Raw genomic sequence first — 20,059 nt, 5'->3', positions numbered from 1 at the left:
ATATAATTTAATATTTGATAGATAAGAATAGTATAAACAAATAGTAATTGATGAGTGAAGGATTAATAAAAATTTTAGATGGCTAGAAATATAAAGAAATATATGTAAATAGTACTTTCTGTTTATAAAAATTGTTGTGGATGTAGTCTTTTTAAAAAAATTAAGAAAAAATACGCAAACAAACAACTATGCAGTATTTTGGTTGTTAAATATGACTAAAATCTTGGTTTTTGATTGACTTTCCTATATTATTAAAAATACAAAAGTCTTAACAAAATAGATAAAGAATTACCAAATAAATCCTTTTATATTTGTAAACAAAAGAAATTATTAATTAAATTACTATTTTTATAATCAGGAAAGAATATTTAAGTTATCAAATGAATTACTTTGAAGACAGTCTGAATGTTTAGGTATGAGTAATTCTTAATTTAGACAATTTGTATCTATTTAAAATGATATATAATACTCAAAGCAAAGAGTTGGATCATATTTTTTCATGTTTTTAAATGTGGCTTTTTAGTAAATTTAATCATATAAAATTAGATATCATTAGCTGATGCGAATTTGGGATATTTAAATAGTTCAGGAGTAGCTCCTGCAGGAGGAAATTCAAATAATAGATAGGCAAGTAAATAAAATAATGTAATAAGGGTGGAGAGCTGTAATGGCAATAAATTATTAGATAATATTCCAAAATAAATGTACAATAAAAGAGCCTAGTCAGTTGAAACTCGCACTGTGAGTTAGCGCAATTAAAATGGTGCATTAGGAAGTATTTTAAACAGTCTTAATTAGCATTCTGATTTAGAAAATGATTTTTCTCCCAATATTTAAGGTGGGAATGCTAGAGTTGATAGCAAAAATTTTTAAAAAGAGGCGTATATGAATGGCGCTGATAATTTTTCATCTTCATTTGCAGGTAAAATATAATAATTAGTTGTATCTATGTAAGAGCTACCTCTTTAATAAATATATATATATATATACTTGGTAGTAAAAGAAATTAGAAAAATTAAGAACCTAATTTTATATACATTTACTATTAAAATATCAGTTGATAGATATTTTTTGTTTATTTATTTGAATGATTGCTTGGGCTTTACTTCTAAAAATAGCTTTACTTAAACTTATGAAATTTTATTTAGAATAATAATAGTTAAAATTCTAGTAAATGAGAAGCCAATTAAACACACCAACTTTTGGGGAGTGAAGAAAAAACAAATGTTCTTTTTAGAAAGACAACCAAAACCACAAATTTTAAGCATACAATCACCACATAAATGGGCTCAGTAATTAGCCCCAATATCATCATTAAATACACGTTGTTGGTTCGGGCTCCTCAACTAACTCTGGAGCTAGAAGCATTAATAGAGCAAATATAGACTTTACTAATAATATCATGTATTTTTAGAAACCTGATAATTATAATATACTTCTTAAACACCCTAAGATTTCAAAGAAATCACCACTTTTTGATAAATTTAATCTACCTAAATCCCCTATAAATATCAACGGAAAGAAAAATTAATTAAACACAAGTGCTGTTAATTAATCCTTTAGTCATTAAATATAACCAAAAAGCAGGGAAGAATCTTTTTCGCCAATCATGTATATTAGAGGAAATAGCAATGGTTACACAGGTAATTATTAAACTTTTTTGATTACTTTAAAAATGAAATCAACAAATAAATATTTTATTTATAGGAAATACAATAAATACTCTAATGACATAGCCAAACAATAACAATGATATTTTAGCTGAAAATAGACTTAACAGTGATGCAGGCTTACCTTTAATTTAACCATACAAAGAAAAATTAACTAATTAGTACATAGAATAAAATTATATAAACAATCTTACTTAGCAATAAAAAGTGTACAATTAATATTAATCCCAACCACCTAGTCATTCTTAAAATGTATCCCTAGAAAAAGAAAAAACTGTAAATTATAATTTAATAAAGTTGTCTGATTTAAATACTAACCACTACAAAACAAAAGTGTCTTAATCTCATTAAAAGAATAGCACACTAGTAAATAAAAAGTATGGGGCAATATCTAATATAAATAATAAAAATAATGGAAACTACGATAATAATTTAAATGTTATAAGTAGTACATCATAGGTTATTGGAAACAATTAAAACATTCTATAAAAACAATAACAAACTAGTGCAATAAGTAATATAAATACTAATAGAAATAATATACATCCTTCATCAACTACTTAAGTAGTTGAAGAAATAATAAAGAACGGGTCTTTAGTATAAAATTCTAATTAAATAAACAAACAGAACAGCTCAAGCAATCCAAATAGTAATTTTTAAAGTAAAGCCGAATTATAAAAAATTGAAACAACACCTTTATTAGAATAAAACGCAACTTTTAGCTAAAAATAAATAGAAACTCATTTATATAGTCAGGGAGATATACTTCTTAGCCAAATCGATTTAGAACCTTTAGGTGGGAACGATAATAAAAAGTATAATAGCTAAATGGGGAGTTTCAATAATTTGGATGATTAACTTATGATATTCAACAAGGATAAGCTCTTTTTAAATTAAAATAGCAATAATCTTAGTATGAAAGGATCTACGTTAAATATTCAATTTATGAATAACAGTTATAATAATGCTGACTTATTATCTATAAATAATGACATACTTTCAGTTTGTAATGATAAATTATCACTTTACGAAACAGCTTCGTAAGGAAATACTGTCTATTTAAATAATAATAACAATAATTATATACTCAATTAAAATGATAGTAGCTCTTTTTTAACAAGATCTATGTGTGATAATTGTACCTTACCAAATGTGAATATGCTAAGCTAGGTTTCAGATGGTTTAGACTCTTCTACACTTCCTAGCTCAATGCACTATGCCAATTATTTATAAAATAACTTAATACAGAGAAGGAAAAACTCCAAATAAATTTCAGACGATCTCTTAGGAAACAGTAATTCCCATAATAGCACAACTTTAGATGAAACAAAACCCTAATAAATATTTTCAGCATTTCCCCAATAAAGGAGAAACTCCTTCCGTAAAAGAAATGTTTATTCAGTTCATTAGCCCCACCATAACTACTAATTAGCACCTTAGCAATACAACTAAAATTAAATTTAATCAGATCGCCGTCATAATAACTAGCGTTTAGAAATAACAGCTTAATTTTAGTAAGTAGACTAAAAAGAGAGAACAACTAAAGATAAATAGTAAAATTTTATAAATAATATCTTTTTTTTAATAATTTTAATTATCAAATTTTTAGGCACATGAAGCTTAGTGAAGTTGTGAACAGAGCTGGAGAAGTGCTGAATACAAAGTATCTCTAAGAAGAAATAATAATAGATTCAAATGATAAAAAAAATTAACCTATCGAAAAACAAACAAAGAGCTCAGAAAACAGCTTTTAAGATAAAAATTTTAGCTTTTTCCAAGCACAATAACAAAATGAAAAACAGTAGGCAAGTAAATAAATGCTTAAAGACAAAGCTTCGTAGTAATAAAATCAATAACAGTAGTAAAAGTAATATAAATCCAAAGAAGCAAGCAAGAGTGCTCATTAAACTCCTAAAAATGTAAACGATTTAAACTTGCAGATATTTTCATCAGGAGTTAACTCATAATTAAACTCAAGGAGAAATATTTCTCCCCCAAAAGTACTGCCAGTTATATAAATCGAAAAAGAAAACGATCACTCAGTAAACAGGATAGAATTAGATGTAAGTTTGATTAAATACTTATAAAAAATCAAGATAATTAATTTATTATTTTAATTATAAATAGTTTTAAAAGTAAAAAAAATAAACAAATACAGAGGAGCCATAAATAACTAAATTTAAAGGAAGAAGGTTTAAATCTATTGATAATCAGAAAATTAATAATATACTGCCAAATAATCTATCATCATACTAGCCTTCTCCTTTTGAAATAGAAAGCAAATACAACAATGAAAAATGAAAAATTATTTACCTATCTTACTGAAATTTAGAAATTTAAAATGAAATTAAAACAAAAATAAGTTAGTTTCTAGTGAAGATAAAGCATTTAAACTAGAATAATGATTGAAAAAAATAATAAAATAAAAAATTTCACCTTCAAACTTCATAAATTAATAAACTGCTTTATTTATAATATTTTAAAATTAATTTATATTTAATCTTATTCAAAAATAAGGAAAAAATTAATGATTTATAAATTCACTATTTTTTCTTTAATTTTGAATATCTTTATTCTGCAAAAAATATTTTTAGTATCAAAATTATCTCAATCAAAATGATTAAAATTCAGAAAAATATAATATAAAATATTTTCAAGTCACTTTGAACCTTAATACATGTTTGATTTACATGTTTGGTTTACTTGCCTCATAAGTTTTATTCCTTTAAATTTAGGATAAGTACATATTCAATAATTTTCTTTTTAATATTTTAGTATATGATTAAAAGTGTTAAACATAAAAATTTATATCAAAAATGAATATTTAAAAGATTGTTTTAAATCGTTGTTAGTCTCTAAGAGCCCAACCTGCATTTTATTAAATAAGTAAATATAATTTTTCTGATAAGAAGGAAGATCCATATGAGAAAATGTGTAGGGAGCAAAAGGAAAAAATTAGAAAAATAGATGCTGAAAGTAAGAAAAATCGAGGCCTCAAAGACTATGTTGTAATGTCATCTTTAGCACTTTTTATGCTCACTACAACTTATTTCGTTGGTAAAAAGGGTTTAAATATATTGTAAGAATTTCAAAATCCATACAAAAATAACGAAAAGAATAAAAATTGAAGGATATCCAAAAATAATAATTTTATTTTTTGATTTATATACATGTTACTTTATTGTTTATTTATAGATTATTCTAAATAAATTACTAATTTATAGCTCAATCAATATATCTTATTATGCAAATATAAAATGGGTCTCAAAGTATAGCTTGCATTTAAATATTTTATTTATTTATTTATTTTTCTAGCTAATTTCAATATATACATATATAATTTTCATCACCCTTTAATTTGTTTCTGCAGTATGTATGTAGAGATCTTACGCATATTTTAAAATCCCTTTCTCTATGAATAAAAAGTATTATAAGTACATTAAGTATGTATTTATTACGTATAAATAAGAGTTTCATGAAATGTAAACATTTATAAATTTTTAAACAGAAATAGATGAGTTGTTTTGTTTACCTTTTAGAATCTTATTCACCGGGTAGAAGTGGATTTTAACCATAATAATCATTATAGCATTTATTAGAAATACATCTATTAATACAATTTAAACTAAAATCAAAAGGTATTCCTTTACACCCATATGGAGGAGTGTTTATATCCTAACATATCCTCTACCTTTCTTTGTAAAACCTTTCGAATTCGTTTTTATTTTTATTTTATGCTTGAACTATGAAACAAAATAATAGAAGTGTTATCAATATCCTAAAAGATCTCATAAAACAAAATAAAAAAGTAAGTGATAAATATTGTATGTATGAAAAATATTGAGATGAATCACAATTTTCTTTTTTATTAATTTTCTTTGAAAGAAGTAATAGATAATGACAAAAAAAATAGTAATTTTACTAGGAATTTGTAGGCAGTTGAATTTATAAAATTTACATTTATAGGATAATTAGTGATTTAAGTTGATATTTAAATTTACTAGTCCTATATTTTGATGTCATTAAATTAAAAATTAGTATAAACTTGTGATGTATATTATTCGCTCTCAATGTAAATTAAAAAGAATAATAAAATACTTTTTAGCAAAAATTTTAGTAAGTGTAATTATTAATAAATAAATACAACAAAAACTTTAAATTAAAAATAAAAAGCAAAAATTTAATCAAATATATGTAGTATGATTATTAATAAAATTATGGAATTAAAATTTATCGGCTATATGAATAAATAAAATTTGGAAGTTACAGTAAAATAAATAATTGAAATATAAATATATAGTTATGTATAGAAGTAATTAATTTAGGAGTGAAGTGAATATAGTAGTGAGAAAGAGAGAGAGAGAGAGTGATAGATAGAGAAGGAAAATATGTTTCAAAAAAGACCTTATTAATTTATCTTTTATATGATTATTAGATTTAATTGGGTTTGAGGTGTAAATTAAATGTTATGGAATTTTTTATTATAATTGATTTATGTTTGAGGTTGCTTTTTGTAAATTTACATCAAACAATTTGATTAGCACTTTTATGCGCATGCTATTTATTTATTTATTGATTCGTTTATTTTAGTGGAGGGGATTGAAGCGAAAATTGATTATTCAATTACAAATTTTTCTCTAAAGCCTTTCATAAAATAACTCTATTTTTATATAAATTGCTATTGTTCAATTGAGAAGTAAATATCTAAGCTTTCATGAACTAGGCCTAAACTTGTGGTTAAATTTGAAAATTGTAATTCAGCTTTTTGCTTGAAGCAATAGATTAGCGATGATAATAATTTTCTGTTGCTTAGCTAGTCATCTCCTATTAAATTGTATTTTAAGTACCAACTTTCCCTCTTTCAAGATCAGTTTCTTATCTCGCTTAATTGTTATCAGTAAAAATATTGTAATTTGACTATCTTATGTAAGAGGAGTAAGCTGAATTATGCTGTTATTCTTCTTCAGCAATAGGTTTTAATTATTATTAGTTATTGTTGTTGTTATTTTATGGATTTTTGGAGATATAGTTCAATATTGAAGAATTATTGTTCAAAATATCAATTAATTTTGTTAATGTGTTATTTTATTCTTCGTCTTTTGATTTTTTACCAGCTAATGAGTTGTTCAGAAGCTAATTATTTAAAGTAAATTGGTTAATGCTGCTTTCATTCAAAGAAGCTTATGGCAATTGTAAGTTTGTTAAGTCGTTTGTATTATCTGGTATTGTGATTTATACATTTGAAGAATCGTTCATTTATTATTATTATAATTAAAATGAAGGTCTAATAGGTTTAGGAGGAGAGTAAGATGCCTTCTTAGGTGATGCTAATTCTTGCATATTTTAGCAGACACTACCACTTTACTATTATCTTGTAAGGGAAAAGGGAAGAATAGGTATGAAACCAAAAGGAGATGATGAGTTTCTCTGATTTGGAGAGGTGTTTTCTTACATTTCAAATACAACTCCATGACCATTTATTTGATGAGTTTCGGTGATAGAACAACGCTTGTTTTCTTTTAAATATTTTTACAAATCGATTATTTTATGGTTAGAACGACACATAGGGCAGTTGCGCTACTTTTAAATCCATACATCAAGACATTCTTAGTGAAAAAGATGCTTGCAAATAGTTTCACGGTATTTATCGTTTTCTTGTATAGCCTAAAGGCAAATTGAGCAAATAATTTAGTTTGAATTACCACCTTCAGATTAATAAGGGAGTTGAGCATCTCCCTTGTTGTTAGAATCATGTTTTTCTTTATTCTATTTGATCAAGTTTTCTAAAGTTGAGGCCTGCATTTTATGAGAGGGAATAGCTTAATTGTATAATTTCATAAATTTTTCAGAGTTATCAGTTTCTTTGGATTCTGAAGGACATATAAGAGCCTATGCAAGGATTTGGATGTTATTTTAAGCACGCTCTCTAATTAATCTTCTTTTAAATAAGAAATAAATGAAACCTAAAATAATAATTAGCATAATCAAACCAACCATTCCGATAAGGAAATAAATAAAATAGGAATCACTTGATGATTAGTTTTAAGAGCTTTACTATATTTAGAGTTATACTTTTATTGACTAAGAGATGTTAGATTCATTGTTAATTATTAAGATAAGTAAAAAATTTTATAAAGTATTGGATGAAGAGAAAATTTAGTTTAAATTTAGAGAATCATTAGAATTAGAACTGTATTCTTAACTAAATATTCCGCTGCTTGTTTGAGAATTTCCGTCTAGAATGTAAATATTAAATCTTTAATTATTTTAATTTTGGATAATTAAATTATATTAATTGTTTAAAAGAGCTTATTAAATTGGGTTGCTTGATGTAAATTAAATTATTTTCTATGAAGAACCTGAAACATTTATATCCAAAAATACATTTGGTGCAATAGTTTACACTTAAGCTTAGCAATTTTTGGCTCCATATCCTTAATTGCAAGAGCATTGCTTGACTTTATTAGAAACTATACAAGCTCCATTACCACTACAGTTGTTACTTATGCATCTCTATCCTTTTGAGATAGAAAAATTGAAAACCAAATTCAGAGGATCATTTGATTAAGCCTATAAAATAAAGGTATATTATGTATTTTATGAGAAGACTCCTTGAATTGATTAACTACGCAATCCCATTTAAAATGCTCCAAAATCACAAACACTGCTATTATTCATGCAATATTGCAATTAGATTTATTATGAATAAGTAGATGTACTTGTTCCTAAGCTTTCCGCTATCGTTTAAAAATTCAACTCTACAGCTCCATGAAAATCAGAAGATGGAGTGAAAGTAACTAGACAAGGTTAACTTATAGATGTTTAACATTGAATTTATTAAATACTGTCATTGTCTTAAAGTGTTAGGGAGGGATTTCCACTATCTCCATAACCAAGTTACATTAAAAGAGCATAAGTAATAAAATAATATATTGTTATGATTTTATTATATGAACCCATGCTTATTTGTTATTGTTTCTTAATTTTTTATTTTTTTGTTTATTGTTTAAGTTTTTGATTTATGGGTTTTGAAGCGAATCTGCTTTTATAAAATCCAGCCAGACATTCGAAAAAGGATTTATATTATTAATTGGAACAATGAAAAAAAAATTAAAACATGATAAATAAAAAAGATTTTCTTTTAGTTTTTGTAAATGAATTATTAGAAACAAACAAAATTTGATAAAGACTAATTCACTTCTCTAAATAAATCAGTTGAGATAAGTTCTTTAGTCAAATTGCCTTAACTTTATTTTTTATTAATTTAAAAACAAGGGACTGATTGAGTTAAGCCAACGTAAAATAGAAGCTTAAATTCAAAACCTCCAAATATAATTTTAGATGAATAATTTAATGATTGCGAACTAATGATAAATTTAACTACTAAAAAAAAATATAGATTATTTTATTCACTGTAAATTTAAAAGTTGATGAAAATATTTATTTATTCTTTAAACAAACCGATTGACGATTTTTAAATTTTGTTTAAAAACATATTTTATATTTAAAAATGGACTTTCAGTTTCAATATGATAACCCTGAAATTAAAATATAAAAGAAGCATAAGATTATAATGCAAAATATGTATGTATTATCAGAATAGTGTGCATATTTTTATTAATGAAAACTGTAATTAGTATATTTTTAATTGAAAGTAATCAACCTAATGATACTAATTGCGTGCAAAAAAATTAATTAATATTTTTTTTAAATTTTGTGGATTTTAGATAGTCTCTTTCGTCTGTTCTGATTAATTCGTTATTAGCATTTCAAACACTAAATTAATTAATTCTTTTAAAGTTTTACTTGAATCTTTCAATTAAATAGCTCTATTAAGAAGCTACCTCTTTCATAATATATCTATAGATATTATTTGTATTTTTCTTTTTTTTTAAATTACACTATGATTGATTAATTTCTTCCTGTTGCTATATTAAAGGTTTAAAATATAAGAGAATCAGGAGAATTGAGCAATAATCAAATACAGCTTATTGTTTCTATCTATTTTAATTGATTATGTAATTTAGCTAGCTTGCTAGTCATTTATTTAATTTACCTTCATCGTTTTTAATTCAAGTAAACTAGCTATTTATTTATTAAAAATTTAAATAGTGTTAACCTAACAAAATAATGATTAGATTTTATAATCCTCTTTGTAATCTTTATTATTGTAATAACCCCAAAAAAAATCAATAAAATACCAGTCTATTAATTAAAAATATGTAAGATATCCCTTTATTAAATGTATTTTTAAAACAACTTTCTTTCTTATTTTTTCCATATGTGCTAGTGATTAAAAAAGTAAACAAAGTTACTATATTTAAATAAATTTAAATGATTTTTTATTATTTATTTTTTATTCTTAACTTTTATATGAGCCGTAAGTTCAACATATGGCTTTTAGCAACAAGTCATTACTACAATTTGGGGAAAAAAATTTTATCAGGAAGAAAGGAAATAAATATGGTATTTGAAATTTATATTGAATAGTATAATCATATTGTCAAAATAAACAAATAAATTATGTTACAGAGTAATTGCATAACTAAAGGCAAACCCCACCAACTTAACTTGTCAAAAATAAAAAGTGAGTAGAATACAGTAAGTAATCAAAAGTAAATTTGATAAGATAAATTATTATCATTCATATAAATTACAAATTGCTTAATTAATAATATTAATTTTATCTTAGCAAAATAAATAGTAGTATTCTTAAATATTTTTATTTCAACTTGATAAAATATTGATTGGTTATTCAAACAAATCTTTAGCAAAAAGAAAGAATTTTATTATTGTCAAATATAACAAAATAATAAATTTTTTTAATAGAACTATTAAATCTCCCTTTAAAATTAAACAAAAAAATCAAATTAATTAATTTCCTATTTTACACATCATATCATATTCGAGAAGTGTATTTTTTTTAATTTTATACTTTTTTTCAATTTACATACAAAATATATGGAAATTGCTTTTCAACTAAACATTCTTTATTATTTGGCTTTATTATTGTTATTAAATTGAGGAAAAGCCAATTTTCTAAATAATATAAACTATAAATTAGAAAATTTCTATGACTGTATAATAATTAAATTGTAATCACCTGATCTTAGTATAATTTCACTTTTTCTAGTAAATTTTGCAATTTACATTTTGTTTAAACTCAACGAAGAAAGAATAGAAATTTTAGAGCAATAATTTTAATAATAAATTAATTTTCCAAATTATTTTGAATTTTAAATAACATAAATTAATTAAATATCTCATAAAATGAACAAAATTGTAAAATAGAAGCAAAATTATATTTAATTCTAATTTTAGGTTTTTAGATCTTATTTTGACATTTATTTAAATTATGTACTACTCAATGTTCATTTATTTATTTGATATACTTAATTTTATCTCTCATAACATAAATATTTATTAACTTACATAGACTAATTTACAAATTTTTATTATCAATTGTGCTGTTTAAGTTATAAAATAGCTTTTGCTATTTCCAATTATTATTTTCTTTCCACAAATGAATAAGTTTAGTTTTTTATTTTAAAATTACTTTTTATTATAGGTGGTTATTTTTTTTAAGAAAATGATAATTTTTTGTTATTTATAATCCAATTCAGTTAAAATAAATGCAAAAGAAATAAAAATTCCAAAAAATTCTTATATAACTCATCTCTAATTGTAACAGACGTCACTCATTAAATATAAAATTATTATATCAATATAAATAATCAAACAATTTAATTTAAAATCTATAGAAAATTTTTATTTTTAGTCAATAAGATGATCAATTAATATTTTATAATTCCAAAAGTTTATCAAAGTTTCTTAAATATCTTTTTTTTGAAATAAATGTATTTATCTTCACTTATAATAAATATTTAAAATAGTTTAAAATTTATTTTTATTTTTTTAAATTAATTAAAAATACTTGTTTTATTGAAACTAAAAGTTGAAAAGAAGAAAAATATTAAATGGAAATTTTATTTATAACAGTTAAATATATGTTTTACTTAATATGTTTTAATTATTAAAAAATATTTATAAAAGTTTAATAAATTTTTAATGCAGATTTCATTCATAAAATAAATTAATATTTAAAAAAGTTTTTGAATATAATTTATTTATGATTTTGAGAGTTTTTTTAAATATTTTCAGAAACATCTAAATTGTGAAAAAAAATATATATTGTAAAATGAATTAAGATTAACTTGATTGTTGATCGTTAAGATTTTTCTTTAAAAAGAGAGTAATTATCATTTTAATTAATATTCATCAAAGAAATATTGGCTTTAGTTTAATTTTAACAACTATATTAAAAAAAGTAAATTATTGGTAAAATTAATTCTGATAAGTAATTATATAAAAAAAATAGTATAGGAGGACTAATTACTAATTTAGAAACTTATGTAAAATTATAATCCAAACATGGCTGATAGAACTCTAAAAATGAACGAATTCTTAGTTAGAGAGATGAACTTGCATAAGATCATCAAAGAACAAGAATATACAATTCAGAAATTTAACAAAAAAATAGCTGATTATGAAAGTTAAGAAAAAGAAATAATTAATGTTAGAGTGTAGATGAAGGAGACTATTTAGCAGATGCAACTTTTAGAATAGAAAAATTAAGAAACTAAAAAAAATTATGAAGAATAAATACTCTAATTACAGCAAAGTTTGGAGCTAATGAAATAAAATTATGAGAATGAAATTCAATATAGAGATAGCAGCATAAATCTATTAGAAAAATAAATTAAGCAAATCAATATAGATTTCGATAGGTTATTAGTAGAAAAGGATGAAGAAATTAAATTAATTAAATAAGCTAGTGGGGTAAAGCATGATTAAAATTTTGAACAATCTCTTGACAACTACACTTCGGAGGAAGAGTACATTATACAAGTTTAGAAGATTAACGAATTTATTAATGACATGCAAGAAAACTTAATGGCATAGATTGTTCATTACAGAAGAGAACTTGAAATGTCTTAAAAAGATAAGTTAAATTTTTAGGATATCCATGCTGACGAAAAAAGATTCCTTGAAGAGAAGGCTGAAAAATATCTTTTAATTAACCACAATTTGGAGCAAGATATGAATTTAAAGTTAAATCAATTTCAACAGGAGTTGAAAAAATTAGTCAAAGAGTTATAGCTCAAAAATACTTAATTGCTCAAGTAATAATAAATTTTTTTAATTATTTTATGAATACAAAATAAATGAAATATTTTTTATTATAAAGAGCAAATGAAGAAAAGGACAATAAAGCATTGAAACTACTTGATACCTAGATAGAAGGTATCTATATATATTCATTTTTTAATTACTTTTGAAAATCTTAAATAAAAACAAAGCAAAAAATAAATTTAAAATTTGGAATAAGCAAATGCCAATTTTTATCAGTTATTTATTTAAAATTAAAATTAAGGTGAAAAAATTTGGATGAAAGAAAAGGCTGAACTGATAGCCTAAATTTAGATTTAATAAGAAAGTTTTGACACTAAATTAAATTATTATGAAAAGTAGATAAACCTTTTATCAGAAGAAAAAGTCATAGAAATAGAAAAGTATATCAGAGAAAATGAAATTCTTAAATCTGAAAAAGAGCTTTTAGTTTAGAACATGGAAGATTTGAAAAAGGTTCGATATTTATTTTGTTTTATCTGTTTTTTTATTTTAAATATATTTTTTATAAATAAAAACTAGATTTATAATTCCAAAGAAAAGAAGCTAAATATTGAAATAGAGAGGCTTAATATTGCTTAGCATAAGTTAATAGACCTTGGATAAACAAGAGAAGATTTGATGCAAAAAGAAATTTAAGTCCTTTAAACATCAGTGCTTGAACTTTAGAATGCTTATGATCAGAGAAATAAATTGATTACTTTAGAAGATAAAAAGAAAGATGGAGGAAATGTTAATTGGGAATAGATGATTAAGAATAGACTGGTCAATTTTGATAAGGTATTTAATAAGTTTATTTTTTTAAATCATAAAATAATAATTTTTATTTTATTAGCTTAATGTTTAGATGAGAAATGCTCTTAATGAAAAAAAAGCAGGAGAAGTTTTAAGGGAAGGTAGATAATTAATTACTAAACTAACCGATAAGCTTTCAGCACTTGATGGTTTCAAAACTTAACAGTTTGAAAAAAAAGCTTCTGATAAAAGATTAAATATTGCTAATTTAGAAAGGGCTCTTGATAAATTTATGATGATAACAGACGAGTTTGGCAATAAAGTATCAATTATTTTTGAATTTTAAAATGGTAAATAAAAAATATAATTTTTTCAATAGATAGACTAAATTTTGGATAGAGCCAAAGATTAAAATATTGCAGTAAACCAATAGGAATAAAATAAAGAAGAAAGTTTCTTAAACAGCACAATGAGAAAGGACATTGGTGTTTCTGAAAATTAAAATCCTATTGAATAGAATATAAATTCATCTAAGAATGCTCTAAATTTGGCATTTAAGGCAGTTTAGGCAGAAATAGAATCAACCAAATATGATGAAATCATTACCAAAAAAGACGCAGAAATAAACTTGGCTAAAAAGAATCTTATAGTATATAAAGAAACTATAGGTATCGATTCCTTCGCTTTTTAGTTTTTTTTAGTTAAAAATATATTTTATCGAAAACATAAAAGAAAAACTTGAAGCAAAGCTTAATGAGAAGATTGAAGATTTTAAATAAAAAAAGAAGATCAAAAATATGAATGAAGATGAAATGGAAGAAGAACATTTGATTGCAAAGTTGAGTTCTGAAAAAATTGAGTTGGAAAAAGAAAACGCTATTTATAAAAAAGAATTATATGAACTAAAAAGTGAAAAAGAAATTTACACTCAAATGAAAGATAAATACGAAAGCCTTTTCATAAAAGAAATATAAAGAATTGAAGAAAATTATAATGTTAAATTCACAGAATTTAAAAAGATGATTTAAAATGCAGAATTTTAGAACTAAAAGTAGGCCACTCCTAACTAAAAAAATAATTCATTAGCACAAAGCAAATATATTTCTAACCAGTCAACAATTAAATCCTTTGCTATAAAAGGTATAAATGGCGGTGGTGCAAATAAATCTATTATGATGAATAATAATCCTAACATCTCTTTCACGTCAAATGGTTTTGCAGATAAAAATAAAGTAATTAATAAATAATTTAATTCTTTTTATTATTTTAAATTTAACAAATTAAGGAAACAGAAAAAATGCTCAGACTCGTGTTGAATGAAGCTGAATCGATTAAAGCTTAGCTGAAAGAAATTGAAAAGGTTTATCTTGAAAGTGAAAGATTTAACAATTTGATGGAGGAAATAAAGCTATTGGAAGGAAGATGCCAAGAATTGTAAGAGATACTAGAAAAGGAAATAGTATTCATAAAAGAATAATTAGAATAAAATGCTTATATGGCATCTGTTCCTTCAAAAAAATTTGATGAAGGATTTGATGTATTTAAGAAGCATTGCGAATAATTGATAGAACTAAAAGAACAAATTGAAAAAAATGAATAATAAAGAGAGAAGTTCTTTTAAAAGATATAAGAACATTTTGATTTTACTTGTAAATCATTTTAAATTATTATAAAAATTCATTTATTTTTTAATAGAGAATTAGTAAAAGAATGTAATCAAAGAAGGGACAGCTGAAGAAGAAAAAAACATGTTAAAAACAGAAATTTTAAGTTTGACTTAGCTCATACAAATAGAAAGAGAAAATCATAAATCAGAGTTAGAAGTCTAACTGAACAATATGAATAAAACTTTAAAATTGATGGAAAAGAAAGTTGAAAGCAGCAAGTAGGAATTAGAAAATTTGAAGTAAGTAAACCTTGAATCATAAAAAAATCATGAAAGTTTTGCTTTTGTGACTCAAAAGGAAATAAAGTAATTAAAGTCTGAAATTGCAAATTTATCTAAGCTAATTAATGAAACTCACGTAAAAAGAATAGAAGAAAAGAAAAAGTTCCTTCAACAAATTACAGTAATTTAATTAAATCTTATAAAACCAATAAATAATTTTAATAATGAAAGGCAATGGAAAAAGAGGCTATGAATAAGGAAGAAGATACTAGGAAGATGATTGAACAAAAAATATAAAAATTTGATGACTTAATTGAGACAAAAGAAAAGATACTCTAACAAAAATACAATTAACAAAGACACGAAGAGAAAATACTTGAAAAAATAAAAACAAAATACTAGGCCTAATACAAAAACATCTTAGAAGAAATGCAGAAAAAAAATTAAATGCTTCAAGATTAAATTGACGAAATAAATGAAATTTAAGAAGATAAATCAAAGAGATTTAATTTAATTATTAATGATTTAAGAATAAATATAGAGAATTTACACTCTGAAAAAGCTAGATTGATAGAAAGCATAAACTACAATAACCAGCTTATTGAATAAAAAGAAAAATAGATTTAATTAACTACACAAAAATATCAAAATTTGACAACTTCTATATTAAATCACTCCTCATATAATCAGCAGGTTTTTTGATATATATCTAAACTGCTTAATCGTAAAAAGCTTAAAAGACTTTAAAAATTAAATAAAAACTGCAATTTAAACTAAAAAAATATTAATTATTTTGTAAATTATACATACATTCATTTGTTATTAATTATTGTCTAAAATAATTTTTTAGATCTATCTATACCTAGCTTTTTAAATTTTTTAAGTAATAGTTTTTTAGATCCATTCATTAAACAACTTTAATTAACAACGGCCTTATAAATATATCTTATAAATTCATCAGACAGATAGTTTATTATTTAAAGTTAGATTTTTATTTATTAAGTGTATTGATGATATTAATTATAATGTTTGGTGCTTAAAAATAGCTTTATATTTTTTGATAAATAATAATTAATCATAAAAAACTAATAATATTTTCAATATATGTATTACTCATCTAGTAATCCTTACATAGCAGGAAATTAATCACTGCAGTTTAACTAAGGGAGAGAGAGCGCATACTTATCCAAAATAGGAGAAAATATTATTTATAATTAAGATTATGCTTAGGCAATAAATAAAAATGCAAAAAATAAATATGAATATGGAGAAATATTGAGATTATAAATGCAAGAAAAATAGGACTAAAAAAGTCTTTAAAGAGAGCAATAATATACAAATTTTAATAGATCTTAAGTATAAAATCCATAATAATTATCAGACCTGTAATAAAATAGGAATTTTTAAATGAAATCAGACATTTTTAATTAGGGTAATCAAAATAGCTATTAATATACTAATAATTAATTTGAAACTCCCTAGTAGCAACCTAATTATAGATTATAATAGCAAAATTTTCCTAATAATCAAGATTATCTAGCAAAAAGAGAAGAGTATTTAAAAAAGAGTGAAGTCTATTGGAGCTAGCCTAAAAATTATAGAGGAAGCTTACTTAAAGAATACTACAATGACAATTTTTATGAAGAGAAGGAAAGAAAGTAAAAAGCATTTGCTTAAGGATTGGCAGATTAAATAAATGAAAAAAAAATATAATAAAAATAACAAGACAGGCCAAAGCAAATTGATTACTTACCAGAAAGCGAGGTCCTTGAAAAGAATAGATCAAATATTTTAGATTCTATTATGAAAATCTAATCTAAAGCAAATTAAAATGGTCCTTAAAATTTTTAATTTTAGCTTGAGCCTACAAATTCATGTAATTATTTCAATGGATATTTTTTTCTTACATTTCCAAATCTGTTTATTTATTGTGTTGATTAATCAATCAATGATATAATTTAATTTAATAGATAATAAAAATCATATTTTATACTATGAACTGAACAAATCTGAAAATGCTTATCGTTGGTAACCTGGCGGAGAGTGGTAAAGAGGTAAAGCTGATTTTGATGTGTTAAAAGGTCTGTACAAAAAGTAGGGAGAAGTATTTGAGAAGTAAAAGGAAGAACTGAGAGTGATTGCTGAAAATGCCTAAAAATAAAGGGATAAATCTTATGTTGAAATGGTTATCATGAGAGACAAGATTTCTAATAATGATAAAGCTCGTGCTTTAAATGTTAAAAACGAATATTTTGATTCTACAACTAGAAATGAAAAAGATAACGAATATAATCCCCATAACTACTTCTAAAATAAACAAGGTCTTAACTTATCTCTAGAAGTCCCTCGTGAAAAATATGATAACATCTATTTTAAGCATAATTACGAACTCCCAAGTTAAAGTGCAATGCTTGATCCTAACTATATATAAAACAAATTTGATAAAAAATTAAAGTAAAAGAGCTATAATTAACAAGGAAACTAGTTTGAAGAAGAAGATGAAAATTTAGAAAAAATGCTAGATAATTTCTATTAAGAAGAAGTTGGATTATATGAAGGAGATAATTAAAATTTAGTTACAAATGCCAGAGTAAGAAGTAATTCAACAGGTGCTAAAATAGATCTTAGTAAGATTAAATACAAAAATAACTAAAACCAGCTAAATTAATCTTAATTCACTGAATATAATCTTTTACATTAGCTAGAAGAAGGTGAGGAAAAGAGTAACAACTCTAATTAACAGTAAAACTAAGAAAAAAATAGTTAAACTGATATTTAAAAGACAAACTAAAATGGCACTAAAAAAAGTGATACTAAAATTTAATAAGATAATGAATTTAATGATGCAAATGTTTCTTAGGGTGCAGGCTTAAATAGTAAAAATGAGGAAATTAATAATTTAGATCTTAGTAAAATAGAGAGCTAAAAAAGTATAAAAATATCAAATTAAAACAACAAATCTTAGAATTAGTTAAAAGATTTCGAGAAATAGGAAGAAGAATCCTTAAAAATTGAACCTATTAAAAGACCATTTAGTTCCTTCAATAAAAGAAGTGAAGTTAAAATATAAAATATAAAAAACAGAAGTGATTTTATCCCTTATAGAAAGATTAAAGAAAAGTCTCTTTATCAAAAGCAAAAGGAGTAAATTGAAAACTAAAATATCGATTATAAAAAGCTATATTCAATTCAAGAAAAAAACAATCTTGAAGAGATACAAGATAATTTACTTGATAAGTCAGCTGAAAAAGATTAGTAGCTGGATAATATTTTAGAAGAAATTGGAGGAATGATTAAAGAAATCCATACAAATGATTAGTAGCAACATATCCCTAACGATAATTTTAGGTAATAAATGTAATATGATAAATCCAATTAAATCAAAAAGCTTCAAGTAGTGAATAACTATAATAATGGATATGATAATCCTTATGTTAATGATATATATAAATAATAAAATTAATCAAATAAAATTATTATAGATAACACTCCAGAAAATAAATTATTTTTACAAAGCTCCAATCATATAGATTATCTGATTGGATAATTAGTCTAAGATAGGAAAATTTATTGAAAAAATATCTGCCTTAGCAAACATATTCTTTATTTAATCAAACAATATCTAAAATTAAGCAAGATTATAAATGAATAATTCTAATATACTATCCTCTTTCAATTAGATTAAAAGGTTATTTATTTTAATTTCCTATAAACTTTTCATAGAGTTTATATATTTTATTAAATTATTTATACTATTTATAAGTGTTGGGTTTTTATTAATTGTGCAAAACAAATTCATAAATTGATTTATTAAATTAAATAAAATTATTTTGAATTTAAAAATATATTTTTTTATTAGCATAACTCTCTCTAAGTTTTAAATTGATGATTTATTCATTACTTTTGAATTAAATAAATAAATGGTCATTTAATTAATTACTTTAATAAAATTTTTATTGAAGTTATATATTTTATTAAAGTATATAAACTATTTATAAATTTTGGACTATCTTTTGATTATCTAAGTTAAATTATTAAATCAATTTAAACTTTATAATGTATTAAATTAAATAAAATTATTTTTAAAGTGAAAGAAATATTTTTTATATAAAAAAATAGTCATTTAAATTATTTTCTAAATATTAGTTTTTTTTATTTCATAATAAATAGCTTTGCTCATGAGGTTAACTATCTAAATAAATAAATTATAGAGTTTTCTTTGTCATAATTAACAATAATTTTATTTTAAAATTACATAAAATTTTCATTTATCTATAACAAAATTTAATTATATGTTGGATAAATCTCTCTAGTTAGTTGAAAGGCAATTTTACAAATTCTATCTTTATTTTTCATAATTAACAATAATTTTATTTTAAAATTACATGAAAGTTTCATTTATCCATAACACAATTTAATTATGTGTTGGGTATATCTCTAGTTAGTTGAAAGTTAATTTTACAAATCCTAGCTTTATTTTTATTAATAATAAAATAAAACTTTCATTTTATTAATATTTTATATTTGTCTTTATATAAAGAGGTTAAAATAATTGTATTTGTTATTAAATTATTAA

The 20,059-nt window shown here is 22.9% G+C and overlaps 5 protein-coding genes across 5 annotated transcripts; 3 read left to right on the top strand and 2 right to left on the bottom strand. All coding sequences in view use genetic code 6, as the record gives it.

Moving 5' to 3' along the window:
- The first annotated feature begins 313 nt into the window (after positions 1-313).
- TTHERM_01020800 (hypothetical protein) lies at positions 314-4,933 on the top strand. Its single transcript, XM_001025557.2, has 6 exons — positions 314-413; positions 547-922; positions 1,149-1,643; positions 1,708-3,223; positions 3,280-3,733; positions 3,798-4,933. The coding sequence occupies exons 3-6, from the start codon at positions 1,403-1,405 to the stop codon at positions 3,969-3,971; spliced, it is 2,385 nt and encodes a 794-aa protein (XP_001025557.2). The 5' UTR covers positions 314-413; positions 547-922; positions 1,149-1,402; the 3' UTR covers positions 3,972-4,933.
- On the bottom strand, positions 4,685-5,326 carry TTHERM_001020799 (transmembrane protein, putative; the record flags this gene model as incomplete). The annotated part of the gene is made up of 2 exons (XM_012800460.1): positions 4,685-5,082; positions 5,203-5,326. The coding sequence occupies 2 exons, from the start codon at positions 5,324-5,326 to the stop codon at positions 4,685-4,687; spliced, it is 522 nt and encodes a 173-aa protein (XP_012655914.1).
- Positions 5,327-6,317: 991 nt separating this feature from the next.
- Positions 6,318-8,693, bottom strand: TTHERM_01020780 (zinc finger, C3HC4 type (RING finger) protein; the record flags this gene model as incomplete). The annotated part of the gene is made up of 1 exon (XM_001025555.2): positions 6,318-8,693. Exon 1 carries the CDS (start codon positions 8,628-8,630, stop codon positions 6,318-6,320), a length of 2,313 nt encoding a protein of 770 aa, XP_001025555.1. The 5' UTR covers positions 8,631-8,693.
- A 3,285-nt stretch (positions 8,694-11,978) lies between these two features.
- Positions 11,979-16,349, top strand: TTHERM_01020770 (hypothetical protein). Its single transcript, XM_001025554.2, has 10 exons — positions 11,979-12,853; positions 12,919-12,974; positions 13,105-13,316; positions 13,383-13,640; positions 13,696-13,917; positions 13,975-14,263; positions 14,328-14,827; positions 14,881-15,244; positions 15,291-15,664; positions 15,715-16,349. The coding sequence occupies exons 1-10, from the start codon at positions 12,081-12,083 to the stop codon at positions 16,183-16,185; spliced, it is 3,519 nt and encodes a 1,172-aa protein (XP_001025554.2). The 5' UTR covers positions 11,979-12,080; the 3' UTR covers positions 16,186-16,349.
- Positions 16,350-16,515: 166 nt separating this feature from the next.
- TTHERM_01020760 (hypothetical protein) lies at positions 16,516-19,057 on the top strand (the record flags this gene model as incomplete). The annotated part of the gene is made up of 2 exons (XM_001025553.2): positions 16,516-17,359; positions 17,454-19,057. The coding sequence occupies exons 1-2, from the start codon at positions 16,588-16,590 to the stop codon at positions 19,055-19,057; spliced, it is 2,376 nt and encodes a 791-aa protein (XP_001025553.2). The 5' UTR covers positions 16,516-16,587.
- Positions 19,058-20,059: the final 1,002 nt, after the last annotated feature.

The sequence above is a fragment of the Tetrahymena thermophila genome (genome assembly GCF_000189635.1).
Source record: "Tetrahymena thermophila SB210 genomic scaffold scf_8254194, whole genome shotgun sequence".
NCBI classification, from domain to species: domain Eukaryota; phylum Ciliophora; class Oligohymenophorea; order Hymenostomatida; family Tetrahymenidae; genus Tetrahymena; species Tetrahymena thermophila.
The sequence above is the reverse complement of the archived record's forward strand: the minus strand, read 5'-3'. Positions and strand labels throughout refer to the sequence as shown.